The 18,394-nt window shown below is 45.4% G+C and overlaps 1 protein-coding gene across 3 annotated transcripts in view; it reads left to right on the top strand.

Annotated features, from left to right (window-relative positions):
* CCDC85A (coiled-coil domain containing 85A) overlaps positions 1–18,372 on the top strand; it is a 162,229-nt gene extending 143,857 nt beyond the window's left edge. The window contains exons 5-7 of one of the 3 annotated variants that reach the window (XM_059467756.1): positions 1,436–1,512; positions 10,956–11,075; positions 16,453–18,372. In XM_059467756.1, coding sequence (XP_059323739.1) covers positions 1,436–1,512; positions 10,956–11,075; positions 16,453–16,542 — 287 coding nt within the window. In that variant the 3' untranslated portion in view covers positions 16,543–18,372. The remainder of the gene's footprint in view (positions 1–1,435; positions 1,513–10,955; positions 11,076–16,452) is intronic. The other 2 variants (XM_059467757.1, XM_059467758.1) reach the window with 2 other exon arrangements.
* The last annotated feature ends 22 nt before the right edge of the window (positions 18,373–18,394 follow it).

The following is an 18,394-nucleotide window of genomic DNA, read 5'->3' as shown; positions in this document are numbered from 1 at the left end:
CCACATGGGATAGTGCATTATCCATGTGGGCCATGGGGGACGGTGCATTATCCATGTGGGATGATGCATTATCCATGTGATAGTGCATTATCCATGTGGGACGGTGCATTGTCCATGTGGGATGGTGCATTATCCATGTGGGACGGTGCATTGTCCATGTGGGATGGTGCATTATCCATGTGGGACGGTGCATTATCCATGTGGGACGGTGCATTGTCCATGTGGGACGGTGCATTATCCATGTGGGACAGTGCATTATCCATGTGATAGTGCATTATCCATGTGGGACGGTGCATTATCCATGTGGGACGGTGCATTGTCCATGGGGGACGGTGCATTATCCATGTGGGATGATGCATTATCCATGTGGGATAGTGCATTATCCATGTGGGACGGTGCATTGTCCATGTGGGACGGTGCATTATCCATGTGGGATAGTGCATTATCCATGAGGGACGGTGCATTGTCCATGTGGGACAGTGCATTATCCATGTGGGACGGTGCATTGTCCGTGTGGGACGGTGCATTATCCGTGTGGGATGGTGCATTATCCATGTGGGATAGTGCATTATCCATGTGGGATGGTGCATTGTCCATGTGGGATGGTGCATTATCCATGTGGGACAGTGCATTATCCATGTGGGATGGTGCATTATCCATGTGGGATAGTGCATTATCCATGTGGGACGGTGCATTGTCCATGTGGGATAGTGCATTATCCATGTGGAGTGTTTCCAGGTGGGGATGAGGAGCTGGAAGAACTCAAGCCTGTGTTGTCTTTCTGTGAGATTCCTTGGTAGAGTAAAAGCAGGGTGACCCCAACAAAGACAAGAAAATGATAAGAAGGACTCCATCTTATCAGAAGGCTAATTAATTACTTTATTATTCTATGTTATATTACACTTTGTTACACTGAATCCCCCAAGCACTCAAATGCCCAGAATCTTGTGACTGTCAGCCAACAGTCCCAACACACACATGGATTCAATTGGTCAATGAATCAAAACACTCACACCAGAATCCAGTTACCAATTCCCTTCAGGTAAAAAATCTTCCACAATGCATTCCACAACACAGGAGCAGTAAATGAGATAAGAATTGGGTTTTTTTTCTCTGAGGTTCAGAGAATGTGAATCCCAGAAATAGCCTTGGGAAGTTGTGCCTTGCTTTTCTCTGTGAAGAGAATTGTGGCTACACCTTGGGTCTCAGAAAGGACCACCTTAAGGTGCAGAATCACAAGCAGCAAGGAATTGATCAGTTCCAGGGTCAGTGGTGTTTGCTCTGCCCTGGGAGGAGCAGAGTGGGATGTTCCATGGATATTTGAGAGAGGCAGTCTGCTGTGAGTACAAGTGAGAGTGTGGCACAGGCTCTGGCACTGGTGAACACGAGCAGATCTCTGTGGATAATACGAGTTTTTTTCTGTTTGATTTTTTAGAATCAACCTTGTCCTATGTTAGGCAGCTGGAGGCCAGAGTAAGACAGCTGGAGGAGGAAAATCGGATGCTGCCCCAGGTGGGTGCCAGCCCCGCGGGAGCGCCGGGCTGCAGAGGGACCAGCAGCCCTGTCCTTCCTGCCTCTCCACACTCACACACCCAGAGGCTCCCACATCTGTTTGCTCATCCTGCTCTCTTCCACTAGGGGGTTCATTTAAGGCTCTGACAATGCTTTCATTAATTATTTTTCCTTTGCAGGCTTTGATACTTTGTTAAGAAAAAAATTCCTGGAAACTGCTACTTCTAATTAATTAATTAATTTATGGGTTGGGAATCACAGTGAACTGACCCTTTGCATTCTGGTTTTATTCCAAGAGGTTCTTGTTAAAATATCAACTACTTTTTATAGTTAACCAAAATATTTTGCTCTAAAAGTGCAAACATTATAAGTGATAATTGGGTTATATTATTTTTAATGCTTGAAGGACTATATTAGCTACATTAATGCAATTAACTACATAATGCAATTGCTGAAATGCAATTGAATAAATAAGCAAATATGATCTTAAAGGTTTTCCTAACATGTTTCTAAGAATAAAAATTTAAAAGTCTGGTACAAATGAATCAAAGACACTTGTGATCCTCATGTATGCACATACTTACTAGAATGTATTTCTATTATATTTCATTAAATAATCCTTAGAAAAATCCATCAGGTCTTCAAATGAAGCTGCCCACTGGAAAAGAAAAGAAGTTGGATTTTGTTGAAATTGAACACTGGTCTTTGGTCTGATGAAGAAAAGTGAATTTTGTTGGACTTAGTACCGTTGTCTGACTGTAAAATCCAAGGTAACAGTGATGGAGTAAGAAGTGAAATCCACTGGCTCAGATTATTGCCCTTTTCCTAAAGCAGATTTTAGGTAGAGTGTGGTGGATTTTCTCCTCACCTTTCATGTGACAGTTGGAAAGGCCTCTACAGCTCTTGCTTGGTGACCTTGGGCACTTTTCTTCTCTCTACCTTAATTTTTGAATCTGGAAAAGAAGGACAGAAAGAAATGCCTGCTCATTAACATGTAGTTTTCAGTAGGAAAGACAGAGGTTGATCCTCAGTGATAATGAATATTATTTTCTTTTCAAGAATGGTTTTCAGGGCAAATGTTAACAAACCCACCCAAAAATACTGTGTGGTTTGTCTTGGGTCTGGAACAACACTGGGAGATAATTGTGCAGAACAGTCTTCATGGGCCAAATCTTTAGAAGTGTCTGTGTGTTTAATGTTTGATTTGTCTGGGTCTGAGGTGCTGAGGCAGAACCCACAAAAAGCATTCCCAAATCTGACCAGAGCCTGGAACACCCACCCTGTGTGCATTGGGTTCAGTGAAAACACCTTGGCTGGGGTGCCAAACTAGAGAATGGTCCCTGTAAAAACAGCCTGGCACCTAAGCCTGAAGCTGTTGCAAAAAACATCGAAACAAAATATGCTGAGGGTAGGGGTTTAAAAGGGAAGAGTGAGGCAAGCAAGCCTGGAAACTGCTTTTTGTTTTCAAATAGCCAGGTCAGTTTGTCTTACGTGTGGTTTTGTTGGCACAAGGATCTGTGGTAGAGTTCTGAACAATCTCCTATCTCTGGTTACTTCATTCTGAGACTTAATGAGTGGAAAGAGTTCACATTTCCTGGCATATTTTACTCTTCCTCCTGGTTGAAGTCATGGCTTTGGGGAGAGAAAGGAAGTGCAGACACTGAGCTGATTCAAACTCTGCTCTCATCACCTCAGTGTTACCTTTGCCTGAGTTTGTTTTGGGGTTTGTTATTCCTGTGGGTCCCACCTAGAACGTGCTCACCTCAGTGTGATCAGGCCCTGTCCCAAAGACAAGGATGCAGGATGGAAATGCATAAACTCCTGGCACTGGTTTGATCCCCTTTAATGGGAGGAAGGGGAGTTTGTTGGGCATGAAGCCAAGCCAAGTGCTTTTGACAAATAAACTGAAAATCTACAACAAGCTCCACAACTGATGAAGGTTTTTGGCACAGCCCTAACTCAGTTACAGTGTCCTGCCTTAACATTTCAGGACTGCCTCCATGAGAGATGCCTTTTGCTTTTTGGATAGTCCTCTCTGATGGGGTGCTGGGGCACTGGGAGGGTTTGGGAATTGCAGGATTGCACTTAGGAGAGAGGTGAGAACTCACAGCTATAAGTGTGACACCTCTGCTGTCTTTGCTGAGGAGCCCTGGCCTTGTCTCAGGCTTTATTCTCTCCTCCTGCCACATTTTTCTTCTTTTTCCTCTCTGCTTTCAATATCTTTTCTTCTCCCCCTTTTCTGCTTATGTGCCACTCACAGAAAGGCACTGACACATTTGTCGACACCTCTCCAGACAAATCATTCTGTTCCTCTGTCACTTAGATGTGGTGCTTTTCCAATTTCTTTTGCTTTGCTTGTCTCCCTCCATATGTATTAGTTTTCTTTTCAAAACCCCATAGACCTCTAATGTAAAGGTTTTATTAATATTTAGTGGCAAGGGCATTTCCAAAGCAAATGGTTTTAAGTGCTGCCACCTCTGTTCAAATGGAACCTGAGTTTCAGCTCACTCTGCTGTACCAAAGGGTTCCTCTGTCAGGGGAATTGCAGTACCACCACTGAGTCAACATTTTAGTTTGGTCAAGTAATAGAAAAGATATAAAAATGGAATATTCACTTAAGCCTGTTAATGTCTCTTGCTGTGCTGCACAGTTGTGACCGTGTTCACAGGGGTCTTAGGATGAGGGAAGAGATGAGGATCTGACTCCATGTTTCAGAAGGCTGATTTATTATTTTATGATATATATTATACAAAAACTATAGTAAAAGAATAGAAGAAAGGATTTCATCAGAAAGCCAGCTAAGAATAGCAATAGAAAGAATGATAACAAAGGTTTGTGTCTCGGACAGAGAGTCTGAGCCAGCTGACTGTGATTGGCCATTAATTAGAAACAACCACACGAGACCAATCCCAGATGCACCTGTTACATTCCACAGCAGCAGATAATCAATGTTTACATTTTGCTCCTGAGGCCTCTGAGCTTCTCAGGAGAAAAAGTCCTAAGGAAAGGATTTTCCAGAAAATATCATGGTTACGCACAGTGGTTGAGAAGGTGGCTCAGAGAATAGGAGGGGGTTTCAGAGTTACAGGGAGTTGTAGGTTGCAGGTTTGGTGAGATCTGTTCTTTTGCTGTTGTTGTTCTGTTTTTCTTCTCTCCAGTAACAAGATATGATCCAGACCCTTTCAGTTTCTGGCCACAAACAGGACTTTTGAGCAAGAAAGCAGATCCTTCCCAAGATTTATGGCGCACAGCTGGGTGTTCTGTTGGGAATGCCAGACTGTGCTGAGGGGTGAGCAGCTCGCCCTGGTGCTCCTCAAACACTGCTGAGGGCAAGGCTGTGTGCCAGCAGGGCCTGGGGGCTGCAGGGCTTGGGCAAGAACGTTTCTGCTTTGCTGGATGGAGTTCAGGCCAGAGCAGCTCCCCCTGGGCTGAGGCAGGAGCAGCACATGGCTCTGGCAGTGCCTTCTGCTGACTCAAAGCACACCTGGAGCTTCAGCACCGCTGGGACCAGGCTGTGCAGCTGCCATGGAGAAGGGAAAGTGCAGCATCAGCAGTGCTCTGACCACCTCCAGCGTGCTGATCCTGGCTGCAGGACAGGTGCCCACCAAAGCTGCTCCATCACTGCCTTCCTAGCTGGGCAGGGGGAGAAAACACAGCAGGAGGCTCATGGGTTGAGGTAAGGACAGGGACAGGTCACTCCCCTGTTACTGTCATGGGCAGAACAGGCTTGGCCTGGAGAGTTTAATTCATTACCACTCTAAACAGAGCAGGATAATGAGGAATAGAAACTAAATCTTAAAACACCTTTCCCTCACCCCTCCCTTCTTCCCTGGCTCAGCTTTACTCCTGATTTTCTCTATCTCCTCCCCATCAGCAGTGCAGGGTGGACAGGGCATTTTTTCCTCCTTAAATATGGATCTCATGTGCACTGAGCTGCAGGGCTGGGAACTGGGAAGCCATCCCTAAAGCCTCCCCATTACTAAAACCCTAAATCTTCCCCTACCACTCAAATCCTGTCACACCAGGACATAACACCTATGGTGCTGCAATGAAGATGCTCAGAGATAATCAATAAAACATGTAGGGATCAAAGATTGGATTTGGATCCCAGCTGCAGCTCCCTGGGCTGTGACAGCCCTGTTATGTCAGGGAGTAACTTTAGAGGCCTGGAAAGAGGAATGTCCTCCCAGGCTTGCTGTGGTGCTTGACTGCTCCCTGTGTCTTGTGCTGAGGGAAGCCAGAGCAGGATCTGGCATGCACACATCAATTAGCTGCAGATATCCCTGAGTTTTTGTAGGGATGGTATTTCAGGGCTGATCAGCTCAGCTGAAATGCTCTGGCAATGTGGACATCTGTCATACAATGACAGTGGATGCATTTGCAATGGACAAACTTGGCAAGTCACCCAATTTAAATTGCTTCAGTTCTTATTTGTTTCACAGGAGGAGGAGGAGGAGACTTTTCCCCTTCCAGCTCTTTGTCCTTGTAATTCAGCTTTCCCTTTCCATTGCCAGGATGCTCAAAGTGCCAGTGGGGCTGGAGCTGGGCTGCAGGGAGTGAGCTCCTCAGCACAGGAGCAGGAGGCAGTGCTGGGCTGGGCTGAGCTGGAGCCCTTCTGCTCCCTCTCACCGGGGCTCTGCTGCCTCTGTTTCCTCAGTCTTGCTTTTCAAAGGCTTCTGCTCCTTTTCCATCTCTTTTTGCTGTATTTCTCTCACTTGCACTGTTGCTTCAGCCCCTTTTTGGGGGGTTTGCATCCTTGTTAGTCCATTCCAGTCCTGGCATGTTAAACTGGGAAATGACTCTTAGGCACAATTTACTTTATTTTTAACCTCTTCCAACATTTCCATTTCCTTCTTTCTTTCCCCTTCCATTAGATTATCACATTTTACTTCAACCCATTTCCAAATCTTTCCAAAACCTTCCACTGAGGTCTGTTTTTTTTTTTTATTTTCCCTTTTCATGGTATTTTTAAATTATAATTCTAATTAGAAGATGGGAACTGTTTGGTTAGTGTTTTTTTCCTAAAATCTCTGTCACTCACAGTCCCATAGTGTTTATCTCCTGCCTTCCTTAGCATGTAGAATAGAGAATCCTTCAACCAAAATGTAATTAAAAGCCATTGAACAAACTGATATTTCCTAATCATGTCATCAAATATTTGCTGAAACAAAATGAATTAAGAGCACCCACCCACCCAGTTCCTTCATGTGCCCCCATCCCCAGTGTAAATTAACAGGCCTAAATTAATTAATAAAGGGCTCCAGTTCCCAGCACTGAGGTTCTGGGCAGAGCCTTTATCTCAGGGTGTCCATTGTGCTTCACAGGGGAGGGCTGGAAGACAAGAGCTCAGGAGCTTCAACTACTGAGACACAAATTCAAGAAAAACTTGGTGTACAGAGAGTTGCAGCTCTCAGAGGACAGACAGTGCCTTTTTCCAGTTATAACTCTAAAAGTCTGGAATTATTTTGTCCTTAGGATTTTCTAGTAGACTCTACAGAATCTTCTGGATTTTACATGTGTGGCCTCCAAAGTTTGGAGAACATTTTTCTCTTTCCTGCTCATTATCAAAGGAGGTTTCTGAAGGGCCTGCTGGAAATGGCTGTTTCTGAGGGGTGAAGCCAGCAATGGTTTTGGCCACTCAAAGATCTGAGTGTGCCTTCAAGCCACTGTGAGAGTGTGTGGATTTTGGCAGCAGGTTCCTGCTGAGGTCTTTGAGGACAGGTGAAAAAGTGCAGCATTTGAAGATTATGTATTTTAATTGACAAAAATGTTCCCTTAAAAATGTCACTTTTCTTTAGTGTGTTATTAATCCAGCAGAGCAACATGCTGCAGTTATTGCTTTCTGCTTTTCCTTCTCCTGCCTGTTTGAAACAAGCTGACAAACACAGTCTGTGTTTGCTTTGAGCTGTACAGGGAAATTGAGGGCTGGAGAAATCAGGAAAAAAAGCTTTCAAAATCAGGTAGTGATTGAACTGGTGTGGCAGCTCCCCAGCAGGAAGGATCTGTTCCCAGTAAAGCACTTGCCTCTGGGATAAGAGGCTGCTGCACAATGAGGTGGGGCTGGATGGTGAGTGCACAGAGCAGTGCCCAGCAGGCAGGAAACTCCTGCTCTCTTGGAAGCTTTGATGGGGTGGCTGTGAGTGTCCTTGGGGCACCATGGACTCCTTTTCCCTTCCTGCCTCTCCCTGCGTGCCAGGCACCTCTGGAGGGGCTGGCACAGGGACTGGGCCGGGCACTGGGCTGGGCACTACAGTGGATTTCATTCATGACTTTCCTTCTCAACAATACAGATTGAAAAAATGAAGCTTTCTACTGACTTAAGTAGAAAAGCTCATGATTAATTCTCTCCATCACAAAATCCACTGTTTTACACAGAGGTCTTTATTCTGACCCTGACCAGGGTACAGTGCAGGGTTTGTGGGAAAATGGCCTGAGTAGTAACATTTTGCAGTTAGTGTGAGTGAAATTCTAAATTTCCATTCATCTGGGCTTTTTGTTAGGTGATATTACAGGGCTGAGTCAGATTTCCTGTTCTTTATTCACCAGAGTCACATTTTGGCATTAGATATTTTGTAGATTTACTTCTAACAGCAAATGGATCTGTGCATTCAGGGATGCTGATCCTTGTGGGAAGCCATACACAGGATGTGGTGTGGGTTTTACCTGCTCTCTGCAGTGGGATGTCCTGCACACAGATCCCTGTAGGCTCAGGAGAGGCACAAGGGCTGGCCAGGACCAGGATGAGCAAAAATGTCAGTTATTTCTCAGGTGCTGACGTTGTGCAGCGCTGTTTGCTCACAATTACTCCAGATTTTTAAGGTTTCTAGGGCTTTCAGCATTACAGAGCTATGACTTCATCCCTCCTGTCTGATTTGGATCCACTTTCCCAGTTTGTTACTGGATAAGAAAAGGAAAGATCTGCCACAGGGATGGTGCTTCCAGTGCCTCAGTGCAGGTGCTGAGTGCAGCTAGGGAGGAGGAGGAGGAGGAGGAAGGGAGCAGATTTCTCTTCCCATCTTCGAGGATCCTGTACTCAGGGCTCTGCAGACCTCAGGTCCTTGTCTCCCAAAGTGCCTTTTCATCCTGCTTTGCTTCCCTGCCTCAGGAACTCCCAGTGCTCCAGCTCACAGGGCCATGCTCAGGCTGGGCATCCCCATCACCCCTGGAAAAATCTTCCTCCAGGGGAGGCAGAAGCTTTGCTGGCCTCACCTGAAATGAGAAATCCCTGAGCTGGGGAAGGGCCTTCAGGGCTGCAAAATCTGCCTCACTTTTTAAAGAAAACTTCTGTCTCTTATCAAGGACAGAGGGAGGAAGGAGAAGGATGTCCACAGGGGAAATATTAATTTTCAGTCTCCTACCAACATGTGCTGGTTGCTGGAAGCATTGTGTTCACAAGTTTCTCTTTCTCATGAAAGGAGACAAAATGTGCTACATATGGCAGGGAAGAGGCTGTGGAACACAACTGCCTGGAGGAAGGCTTGAACTCTGAGAGCAGCAGCACTTGCAGGAGCTTTGGGTTTTATTGTGTTCAGGAGGCTTTACATGTGTAGTCTGTTCTTATTTTCTCTGCATTTCAATGGCAACATTTCTATTTTCATTCAAAACTGACCAAAATCTTTGCTGCCTCTGGAGTTAGTCAAGAAACAGAATACCTTTATTGGTAAAAGCTCCAAAGCTGACAGACTGAATTTATCCTAACCCAATCTGCTTTATTACCCCTTTTCCTTCAACTTTCATTTCCTTTCTCAAAGTACAGCATTAAGTCTGGCCAGTCACTTACAGATCTGTAAATCCTTCCCAGAGCAAAGTGAGTCCTAAAACCCCTCCATGCCTCACAGCAAACTGCTCCTGTCCCTGCTGGGGATGGTTTCAGGATGCTGCTGCTGCCAGCCTGGTTATCCCATCCATTGGTGCCCACTCTGATGGGTTACATGGATCCTGGGCTTGGCAGGAGGACAGGTTTGTCTAGGAAATGAGGTTTCAGATTCAGGCTTAATGTACCTTTCCTATGGCTTTAGCATATGCAGCATTCTGAGGTTAGGTGGTTTTTAAAGGTATTTAAATTTTGTAGGGTTTTTTAAAGAATATGTGAGGTCGAGTCCAGATGACTGTGGGGGTGGAGTTGATGTGTTGGATGGCTGGGAGGGTTCTCTCTGCCCCTTGGCACTGCTCTGAGCCTGCACTGTTCCTTACAGTGGCCTTAGCATATCCCAAGAGCATCAGGACTGTGTTATTTTCCAATGAATTTTCAGGCAGACTGGATCTGTGAAGTTCAGCCTCGTGTCTTTGCTCTGTGCCCTTTTTCTCCCACACTCCCTTTCATCTTTTCCTATTGTTTAGATTAGAGACCCCCCAAAGCTCTGCCCTGTGCTCTGTGCTTGCTCAGCAGGGCAAGTGGCTGCACAGGGGGCACCGATCCTCAGCAGAGGCCCCTTCCACTGTCATTATTTCTCCTTCAGAAACGCATTTCCCACACATTCCAGCAGGAATTACTGCTACATTATTTCTTAATGTTTCCTATGGTGTTTGTTACTCTGTAAGGGAGGAAATTTCCATCCCCCGGTCTGAACCGTTTTGCTTCTTTGTAGCTCTCAATATTTTTTTGCCCAAAGTTGTGCGTGAGGGATGAAAGGGAAGGGAAGGGAAGGGAAGGGCGGGCTGGGAGCAGCTCGGAGCGGGGCTGGGGCGGGCCCTGCGGCTGCAGCGCTCCCCCCGCTGCCCACGGATGCTGCAGGGGTATTTTTAGCACTCCTCCTGAGCTGCCTGCTTGCTCAGGTTACCTCACTCCAGGAGATGCTTTACATCCTGCAAAGCTGGAGCTGACTGGGCTGGAAGAGTTTAGGTAGCTTGCAGTTTTTAGCAGTGTCCTGAGGAGCCCTTGCAGGTGTCCACTGGGAGGACAAAGCCTCCGAGGTTGTCACTGCAGGGGACAAGTTGACTTCTCTCAGGGCAAGGGGGCCTTGCCTGGAGGAGCCGGAGGCTGGGAAGGAGGGAGCTGGCAGCCTGGAGCTCCTGACTCCTTCCCTGGTCAGCTCGTGTTGCAAACCTCACAGCAACATTCCAAAATATGAGTTCTGTTGAAGGAACAACCTCCAGAATCATGGAGATAAAATTAGACCTTCTAAAAACCTGACAGTGAGGTTGAAATTATCTCTCTAAACTTTGTAGCACTTCTGTGAGGCGATGTACACACATAAGAAATTTTGTTACTATGTCCTGATTTCCCAGGGAGATGCCCTTGAGGGCCACAGCGTGCCAAGCAGTGCCACCCACACTGCCTCAATGGCCCTTGCTTACTGTGGCACAGAAAGAGGGGGGCTTTGCAGTAACACATACCTTCAGCACTTCTCAGCCTTTTGCAAAAGAGCAATAAATGCCTGACATCTGTTTAAATCAGTGACCAAGCCTTTTGTGTATTAAAGAGTGTTTAATTTCTTGCCAAGGATGCCCTTAGGATGCCAGGAGGGGCGGAGGGGAGTCACTGCTCTGCAAACGAGCCAGCCAACGTCACTGCACATGGCTCAGCCTCTCAGCAGTCTGACTCAGTGGTAAATGCTCTGAAGGTAACGCTGCTCCTCTGGTCCAGTCCATGCAAAACGTCCTGTGTGTCCCTCAACACGTGTGTATTGTCCTGGCAACATCCCCGTGGGCACCACCGGGATGTTGCTGTCATCAGTGGGGTTGTTCTTGTGTGTCACTCATTGCATCTGTGGGCTGTGTGTTTCCTGGGCAGGGTCCAGCCCTCTCAGCCATGTTGGTTCCAGCTGTAGCTGCTCTCCATGTTACATTTGTAATTTTTCTTTGAGGCTGGAAGTGGTGTTTTGCAGAATAAGGAAGTCTTTCATTGTTTCATGTTTGTGCTCCAGTGGAATACAAGGGATTCCTGTAACCTGTGCAGAGAGAAAGACTTTAATGCAGAGATAAAGCCAAGGCACACAGTATATTTGTGTTAAAAATAGCAAAGACCACAATCCCAAGGTCAGTGTTGGAACTCCCTTGGGAACAGATGTGTTTTACCCTGAAGTCAGGGCTGGATTGCAGAGGCCTGTGTGACATTGATACACAGCAGTTGACACAAATACTCAGAGGGGTAAAGTTTCAAGTTCTCCCTTCTGTCAGCAGTAAAACTGTTGCAATTAAAGAAACTTAGAAAGTGTTACAAGATTCCAAGGTTTATGGGGTGACCTGAGACAAGAAGTGGCTGAGTTCACTGTCCCACTGCAGCACAGGCACCAGTGGGGTCTGTGTTCCTCTGGAGGGAATAAAACTGAGGGAGAGCTGAGCAGAGTGAGGACTGTGTATTCCTGTCTCCCAGTGCTGGCTCAGTTGTGGTTGTTTGGGGCTTTGGGCACCCCTTCTCTCCTGTGCTTCACTCATTTCTAACCTGCTTTAGGTTCATTGGGTGTTATTCCCCACCTACACAGGTATTGCAGGGACATCCTTGGAGGGGGAGGTTTGTCCTTTTTCTGGAAGGGACTCGTGCAGACATTTGCTCTGGTTTTGAGCTCAGCAGTGCTGTTGACTTAGCTGGACATCCGAGTTCCTGCACAGGGTGATTGTGACATTTGGCTTCACCTCGGTGGAGCCTGAAGAAATGGGTTTGTGCAAGTGAATGGAGCACAAATGACAGCAATCAGATCCCTTCGTGTACCACAGCCCCGGGCATGGCAGCGCCCCCCTGCAGCCACCTCGCTGTTTTCCTGGCATCCCGAGGGGAGAGGCAGCGGGGGATGCCCCAGGAGGGCTCCGTTCTCACCCTTGTAAAACGTTCCCAGCTCCAGGGAGTGCCGGGTTCAGAGTGCTCCAGGTCCTCTCTGCATCTGCCATGTATTTCACCTGCTGCTGCAGAGAACATAAAGCTATGCTGGGTAATTTTGTCGAGAGATCATGTGTCATTATGGAAAAAAGCCTTTTGTAGTTCTCTTAAAATCCCCCTTGGCAAAGGCTCTTCCCTGAAGGGAGCATTTAACAAGGTGCTTTTGACAACCTGTAATAACAGCTGGTCTGTGTAAGTGAAATATTGGAACAACAGCTGATGCTTTGCTTGCTGAAATGGATTGATAAGAAGTACACAGAGTTTACCTCAATGTGATGTGAGAGCTGAGCTGGAAGTTCACCAGGAGGTACTGCAGCAAAGGATATAAATGAGGTGTTGTGTCCAAATGGAGAGTGAGCTGTCAGCTCACAGACTGCCCGACTTCCCCATCCCCAGCCAGGGAGCAGACCCTGCTGTTTCCAGGGGGGACACCTGGCTTTGGTCCCTCCTTTCTGGGCAGTGCACACTCTGCAGGATCAGGTGCAGGAGAGGAACCAACCAGCACCAACAGCCTGCTTTTCTGTGCTAATTTGGCAAATTGGAATTCCTGCAACAAAGAAATTGTCTGTGTTATAAATCCTCGTTGTTAGTGCAGCCACTTGTGCACAGCAAGAAACCTAAAGAGCAGGAATGTGTTTTAAAAGGATATTTCCATTAGGAAACAGAGGAGGGAGTTGTTAAAATACTGTTGTCTTCCTGGCTTTGAAAACAATGAAAAAATATTTAAACAATTGTCTGAACTCTCCTTCTGGTGGAGGAAGGGGGGAACAGGAGCAGAGCTTTGGCATGCAGCTGCGTGGCCAAGGCTCTTCCATGACCTGCTGGAAGAAGTTGTTGCCACGTGTGTGTCCCCATGCCTGGGCCACTTGTGTCTGACCAAACTGCCTGTGGTGCTGCACACAGATTTGCTTTGCACTGAGGCAGCTGGGATAATGTGCAGGCTAAGTTTAAGGTGTTTAATTTTACATTCCATATTGAGCCTGGAAACACCTGAAGATACAGAGTAATCTTTGTTTAAATGCTGACAGTATGCCCTTGAAGATTTTATATGGAAATTAAGTGAATTACTGTTTCTGTAATGCAATTACTGTTTCATTAGGAACACTGCAGTGTTAACATGCAGGTTAGTATTGATCAGAAAAATCTATGTGTATAATATATCTGGGATAAAGTAGTGTATGACTCAGCTGACCTGAATTTATCCTTCATAAGAATAAAACTTGGCAAGTGTGATGAAGCCTGACAGCCTCAGTTTCCCCATCTGAACAATGGTCCTTTTATATTTTTCTGCCTGTGATATTCTTTCACAATTTATGGCTAAAACCCCAGTTTGTAAGTTATACATATTTAATAGTAATTCATAAAAATTCTTGTGATGTAAGTAATGCCACTTCCAAAATGCTCAATTTGACATTATCACTTCCTTTGTGTAAATCTCAAATATATACTTGTATCCCACCTTGTCCCTTTGTTCCCCAGCCATTCAGAGCTCTGCTGCTGGCATTGAAATGCTCCCTTTTCCTCTGACTCTTATAATCTGTGCCTGATTGGACTATTGATATATTATTATACTTTTTAAATAGTTGGTTATTTCCTTTCTGTTTTTGTCTTCTCTTACACCCACCCAGCCCACATTAAAAGCACAGGGGATTTGTGATGAACTAATTATAATGTTTCTTTTCTTTTGCATTCTCCTTGCAGTCCCTGCCAGGCTGTAACTCAGTGTTTAGCTGCAGCCTGATGCACTGTGGGTGTTTCACAGGAAACATTTGCCATGGCATCCTTTTGCCTGTGAAAACAGTGGAACGATGACAAGTTTCACTTTGAGCTCCAGAATTTTGAAGTGTGGTGTTGACTGGTACCAAAATGCAATCTGGTACCAAAATATTGCAAAATGCAAATATGGATGTGTAGTTCATGCTGTAGGAATTCTGTAAATGATAGTGCTGTTATTTTACTAAGATAACAGAGGTGGGAATTCTCTCCTCAGGATGTGCAAATGGAATTGGTGCCTCCTCATCAACAACGGATTTGGGAATGGTTTTGCTTTGCATTTATAACCTTGTAGTGCCTTTTGAGAATGTAGCCACATGTGGCAGCAGGTTTGGAGGTAGTTCATGGGGTATTAGAGAGCATGGGGGTAATTCCAAAGCACAAGAATGTCTGGAGGGATGTTATTCCTGATTTTTCTCAGGTTACTGGGAAGTTTTGTTTGTAATTCACTTGGGAAGGGAGGCCAAGGGAAGGTGGGATACACCAGCTGGGATTAGGGGTGTAGCTGGGCAGGAGGGCTCAGGCAGCTGAGAATTCCAGGGGTATTTCCTGGAGTCCCACAGGGCTGGAATGCTGCTGCAGGTGTAATGGCTCTCCCCTGCAGCTGGGTGCAGGCTCCTCCATGGCTGCATCATGAGCCTCTCAGCTGTCCTTTAGCTGAGATTTCTGCTGAAATTTGGAATTATTTCGAGGGACATTTTGACCCCAACTTGTCACTTGTGCTTAGGACATGGGCTTGTATGGGCTTGTTGTCCCTTCCTAGCAAGCAGAGGGTCATTCATTTAGTTGGGACAAGGGACTGTGGGAAGAGTCACCCCCTGGTTTGTTACTGTGTCAGCATTAGCTGCATGGTAAATATTGTCTAAATGTTTATTGAGAAGAAAATTTGTTGAAAGTAATAGGTAGGTGCAATGTGCCTTCTCACAAAAGCTGTCCAGGAGATCTTCCTCTCTGCTTGTATCAAGTTAGGAAAATCAGGAACCAGAGGTTGGAAAGAATGGTCAGATCCAGCCTGGCTGTGCCACACACACCCAGTTTGGGAGGTGCCCATTTTTCATGCTCTCACCTCTGCAGTGTTTCACTGCACAGCAAATGTGCCTAAAGCACACATTTTTTATGATGGTGACTTGGGATTTCTGGCTGCAAGATTTTGTCATATGGCAAGTTTGCAGGGTTTGGGTCATGCCCACCCATTGGAATTAAAGACACTTCCCTTTAAAGACTTGACTTTTTTGGCCCTGTGCTTTAGCACTGGAGCCATCTTGCTTCCAATCTAAAATGTTTCTGGTTTTCATGCTTATACTCAAGTTTTCTTCAGCAAAGGCTCAGAGAAACTGAGTTACTTTCCAATCTCTTGCACAGAATCACAGTAGGACCTTGGGTTTGTTCTGCCTTTGCTCATCATCTATAGGAGCTAGCTTTTCAGGATGTCAGCTCCCGGGATCCACCTCCTTTGTTTTTGTTCAGTGCCAGCTAATGCAGAGTCTGTACACTGCTGGACTTTAGGCACTGGTAAAATACAAACAATGAATTATGACAATGGAAAACAGCTTTTACCTTTCTTGACAGTCTCATTGCTGTTGTCCTGGAGATTAGTGGGTGATTTAGTAGCAGTTACAAAAAAATAATCTGAAATTGTGATACAATTGATAGGAATCACCATTCTTGTCTCTTGTGGTCCCTGAGAGGCCTGGGGACATGATACAAACTGCTGTTCTTGTGCTCCTATTCCATCAACCTTTCTGTAAATCATTATAAAATACTTCCCTGAGTGTTGGGGAGTATCACTTCTCTGCCTTTTTAATTCCAGTATTGTAACATGGATGCAAAGCAAAGTGAGGGCAGGAACAATTCCTCTGATTTCGAGGAAGAGCTAGTGGAGTGAACACTTGTAATGCCTTGCTTGATTTTAAGAGAACAAGTAAACCCTTGGAAATAGAGAACTGCTCTGTGGTTTTTAAACTGGAGACATTTAGACACCTCTGGATGGATCTTTGTGCTTCTGAATCACATCCTGCAGGAGATGTGGTTGGGGAAATTGTTGGACAGAGTTTCTGTTGAGGTCTGCAAACACCCTCAGTCTTGTGTGTGGAACGTGAAGTATCCCAGTGATGCACTTGCCAGTTCATGTGTCCCTGTTTTTAGTCATTTTTACCTGGCAGCATGTGCTTTCTGTGTTCAGAAGCAATGTTGTGTCCCTTGAGAGGCAGTCTCTGCTCCTGTGTGTGTCCTGCCCTGTGTCCCAGCTGTGCTGCATGGTGTGTGTGGCATTCCAGATGCATGTCCATAGGAACACCGGTGCTCCTTCCCTGGGAATAATAACTGAGCTCTCTTTCCATCCCTCCCTCTAGGTTGTGTGGAGGAAACTTGGAGATGCTGCAGGGTCGTGCCCTGGAATTAGACAGCACTTGTCAGGAAATCAGTACAAAGGACCCATGTAAGAGGCCCTGAGCACATCCTCTCTCTGAAGAGCACGGCCTCACTGCCCAGGAGAGGGGAAGCACCGCCTGCGTCCGCCCAATCCCCATCTGAGCACGGGGTCTGCCCTGCAAGAGACTGCTGGAAAGGGGGGACATTCTGCACAGGGGCCTGCCAGGGAGCTGTGTGGCACTGTCCCCCAATCCTGCTGTTCCAATAGCCCAGCTAACGAAGCTCTGCGCCCTCACTGCAACACTCCACCCTTAGAAGCACTGAGGTATTGCCATCCTAACCAAAAGATATTTGGGATTCTGCAGGCGTTACGCGAAATAAGTTTTATTTTCGTTAGTTACAGTGAATCTCTGATAGGTCTGAACGAGTTTTCCACTGGATTTAAGAGAGGTTTTCAGCAGACTGGAGAGACACTGATAAACTGTGCCTTTGGTCTCCGCAGGTTTGAGGAAGTCGCTTCTTAGTAACTCACACTTCAGTCTGTAAAGGATCCGTTAATGGTGCTTAGGCAATTTCCAGGTGATTTTTTTGCTTTGGTAGAATACCTGCCTTTGGAGGTGCTAAAAAACCATAAAGTCCTAACCAGCCGGTAGTGTAGCATAACTACAGTACTTGTAGTGATCCACAATTTCTTTCTAAATGAAAGTCAAGATAGCTTTCTTTTTGATGCACATCTTCTGAAGAGGTGTAAGGTGTTTAATGAACGGCCCTTTAATGAACAGAATACTTAGGCATCATTATCACAGGTCTCAAGTCAGGATTTCCATTAGAATTTATTTTGGAAATTATATCCCAATTGTCAGGATGCTAATTTCTACTATTTAATTTAGAGACATGCTGGTTTGTTTAACAAAAGCCTACAAGGATCTAAAAGATTGCACTGCATTATTAAAAAAAAAGCTTTTCTTGCCACTGTAGCATTCTTTCAAAGAAAAAGGTTTTATTATCCTCAGAGCATGCCTTCCATTATTATGAGGCAGAAAGCTCTTGTTCAGATTGCCTGAGATTTGACCAGACGGCGCCCTAGATGTGCTTAGTTTATTTTTATCTCTGTGTATGATCCTAGTTGTGTGTATTGAATTACAACGATAGATATTTTGTGTATATCTTAAAGCAATGATAGTTTCATGTATGAATGTGCAACAGGCTTGTGACTGAATGCTGTTGCTTAACTTTTTACCATAGCTGAGTATCAAAAAGACTAATAAAAATTAATTAAAAAAAAATAGGAATGCAACAATTCCTGGGTTTCTGGTTTGTTCTTGGTTACTGAGATTTGAGCCAAAGTCAGAACCTCTGTTTTTCTGAGCTTGGACTGTATCCGTGGGCTATCTGCAGTGAAATGTAGCTCTGTTGCTGTACAATCTTTTGTTATATAGGAGTATGATGTAAATCTGCTATCTGTCTTCAGAAAAAGTGTGTTCATTTGCAGCAGTAATTCTGTTGGTTTCTGTTGTTATTTTCACTTGATACCATTCAATGTAAGGCCTCTGATCCAGCGTTGCTTTCTTGGGAAAACTCCCTTTCACTGCTTCTCCTTGAGTTGGAAGTGCAGAATCCAGCCTTCTGTTTTGACCCATTGCCCTCCTGCGTGGTTTCTGATATAACCCCAGCCCAGCCAGAGATCTGTTCTCTTCCCAGGTTGTTTTCTGCTCTATATTGTTTGCAGAGTTCAATTTCAATTGTTGTATTCCTATCTCTGTATGTATGAACAGCTGTATCACCTGTACTTGTGCCTGCACTCTGGGTGTGCAGGGGCCAAGAGAGGGACCCTGGTCTTTTGACACTACACTTGTGTAAATTTTGATACTGTATTAAAACTATTTTTTTACAGTTCTGCATACGATGGGGTATCAAGTATTG

This window comes from Ammospiza nelsoni, chromosome 3, assembly GCF_027579445.1.
Source record: "Ammospiza nelsoni isolate bAmmNel1 chromosome 3, bAmmNel1.pri, whole genome shotgun sequence".
Lineage (NCBI taxonomy): Eukaryota > Metazoa > Chordata > Aves > Passeriformes > Passerellidae > Ammospiza > Ammospiza nelsoni.
The sequence above is the reverse complement of the archived record's forward strand: the minus strand, read 5'-3'. Positions and strand labels throughout refer to the sequence as shown.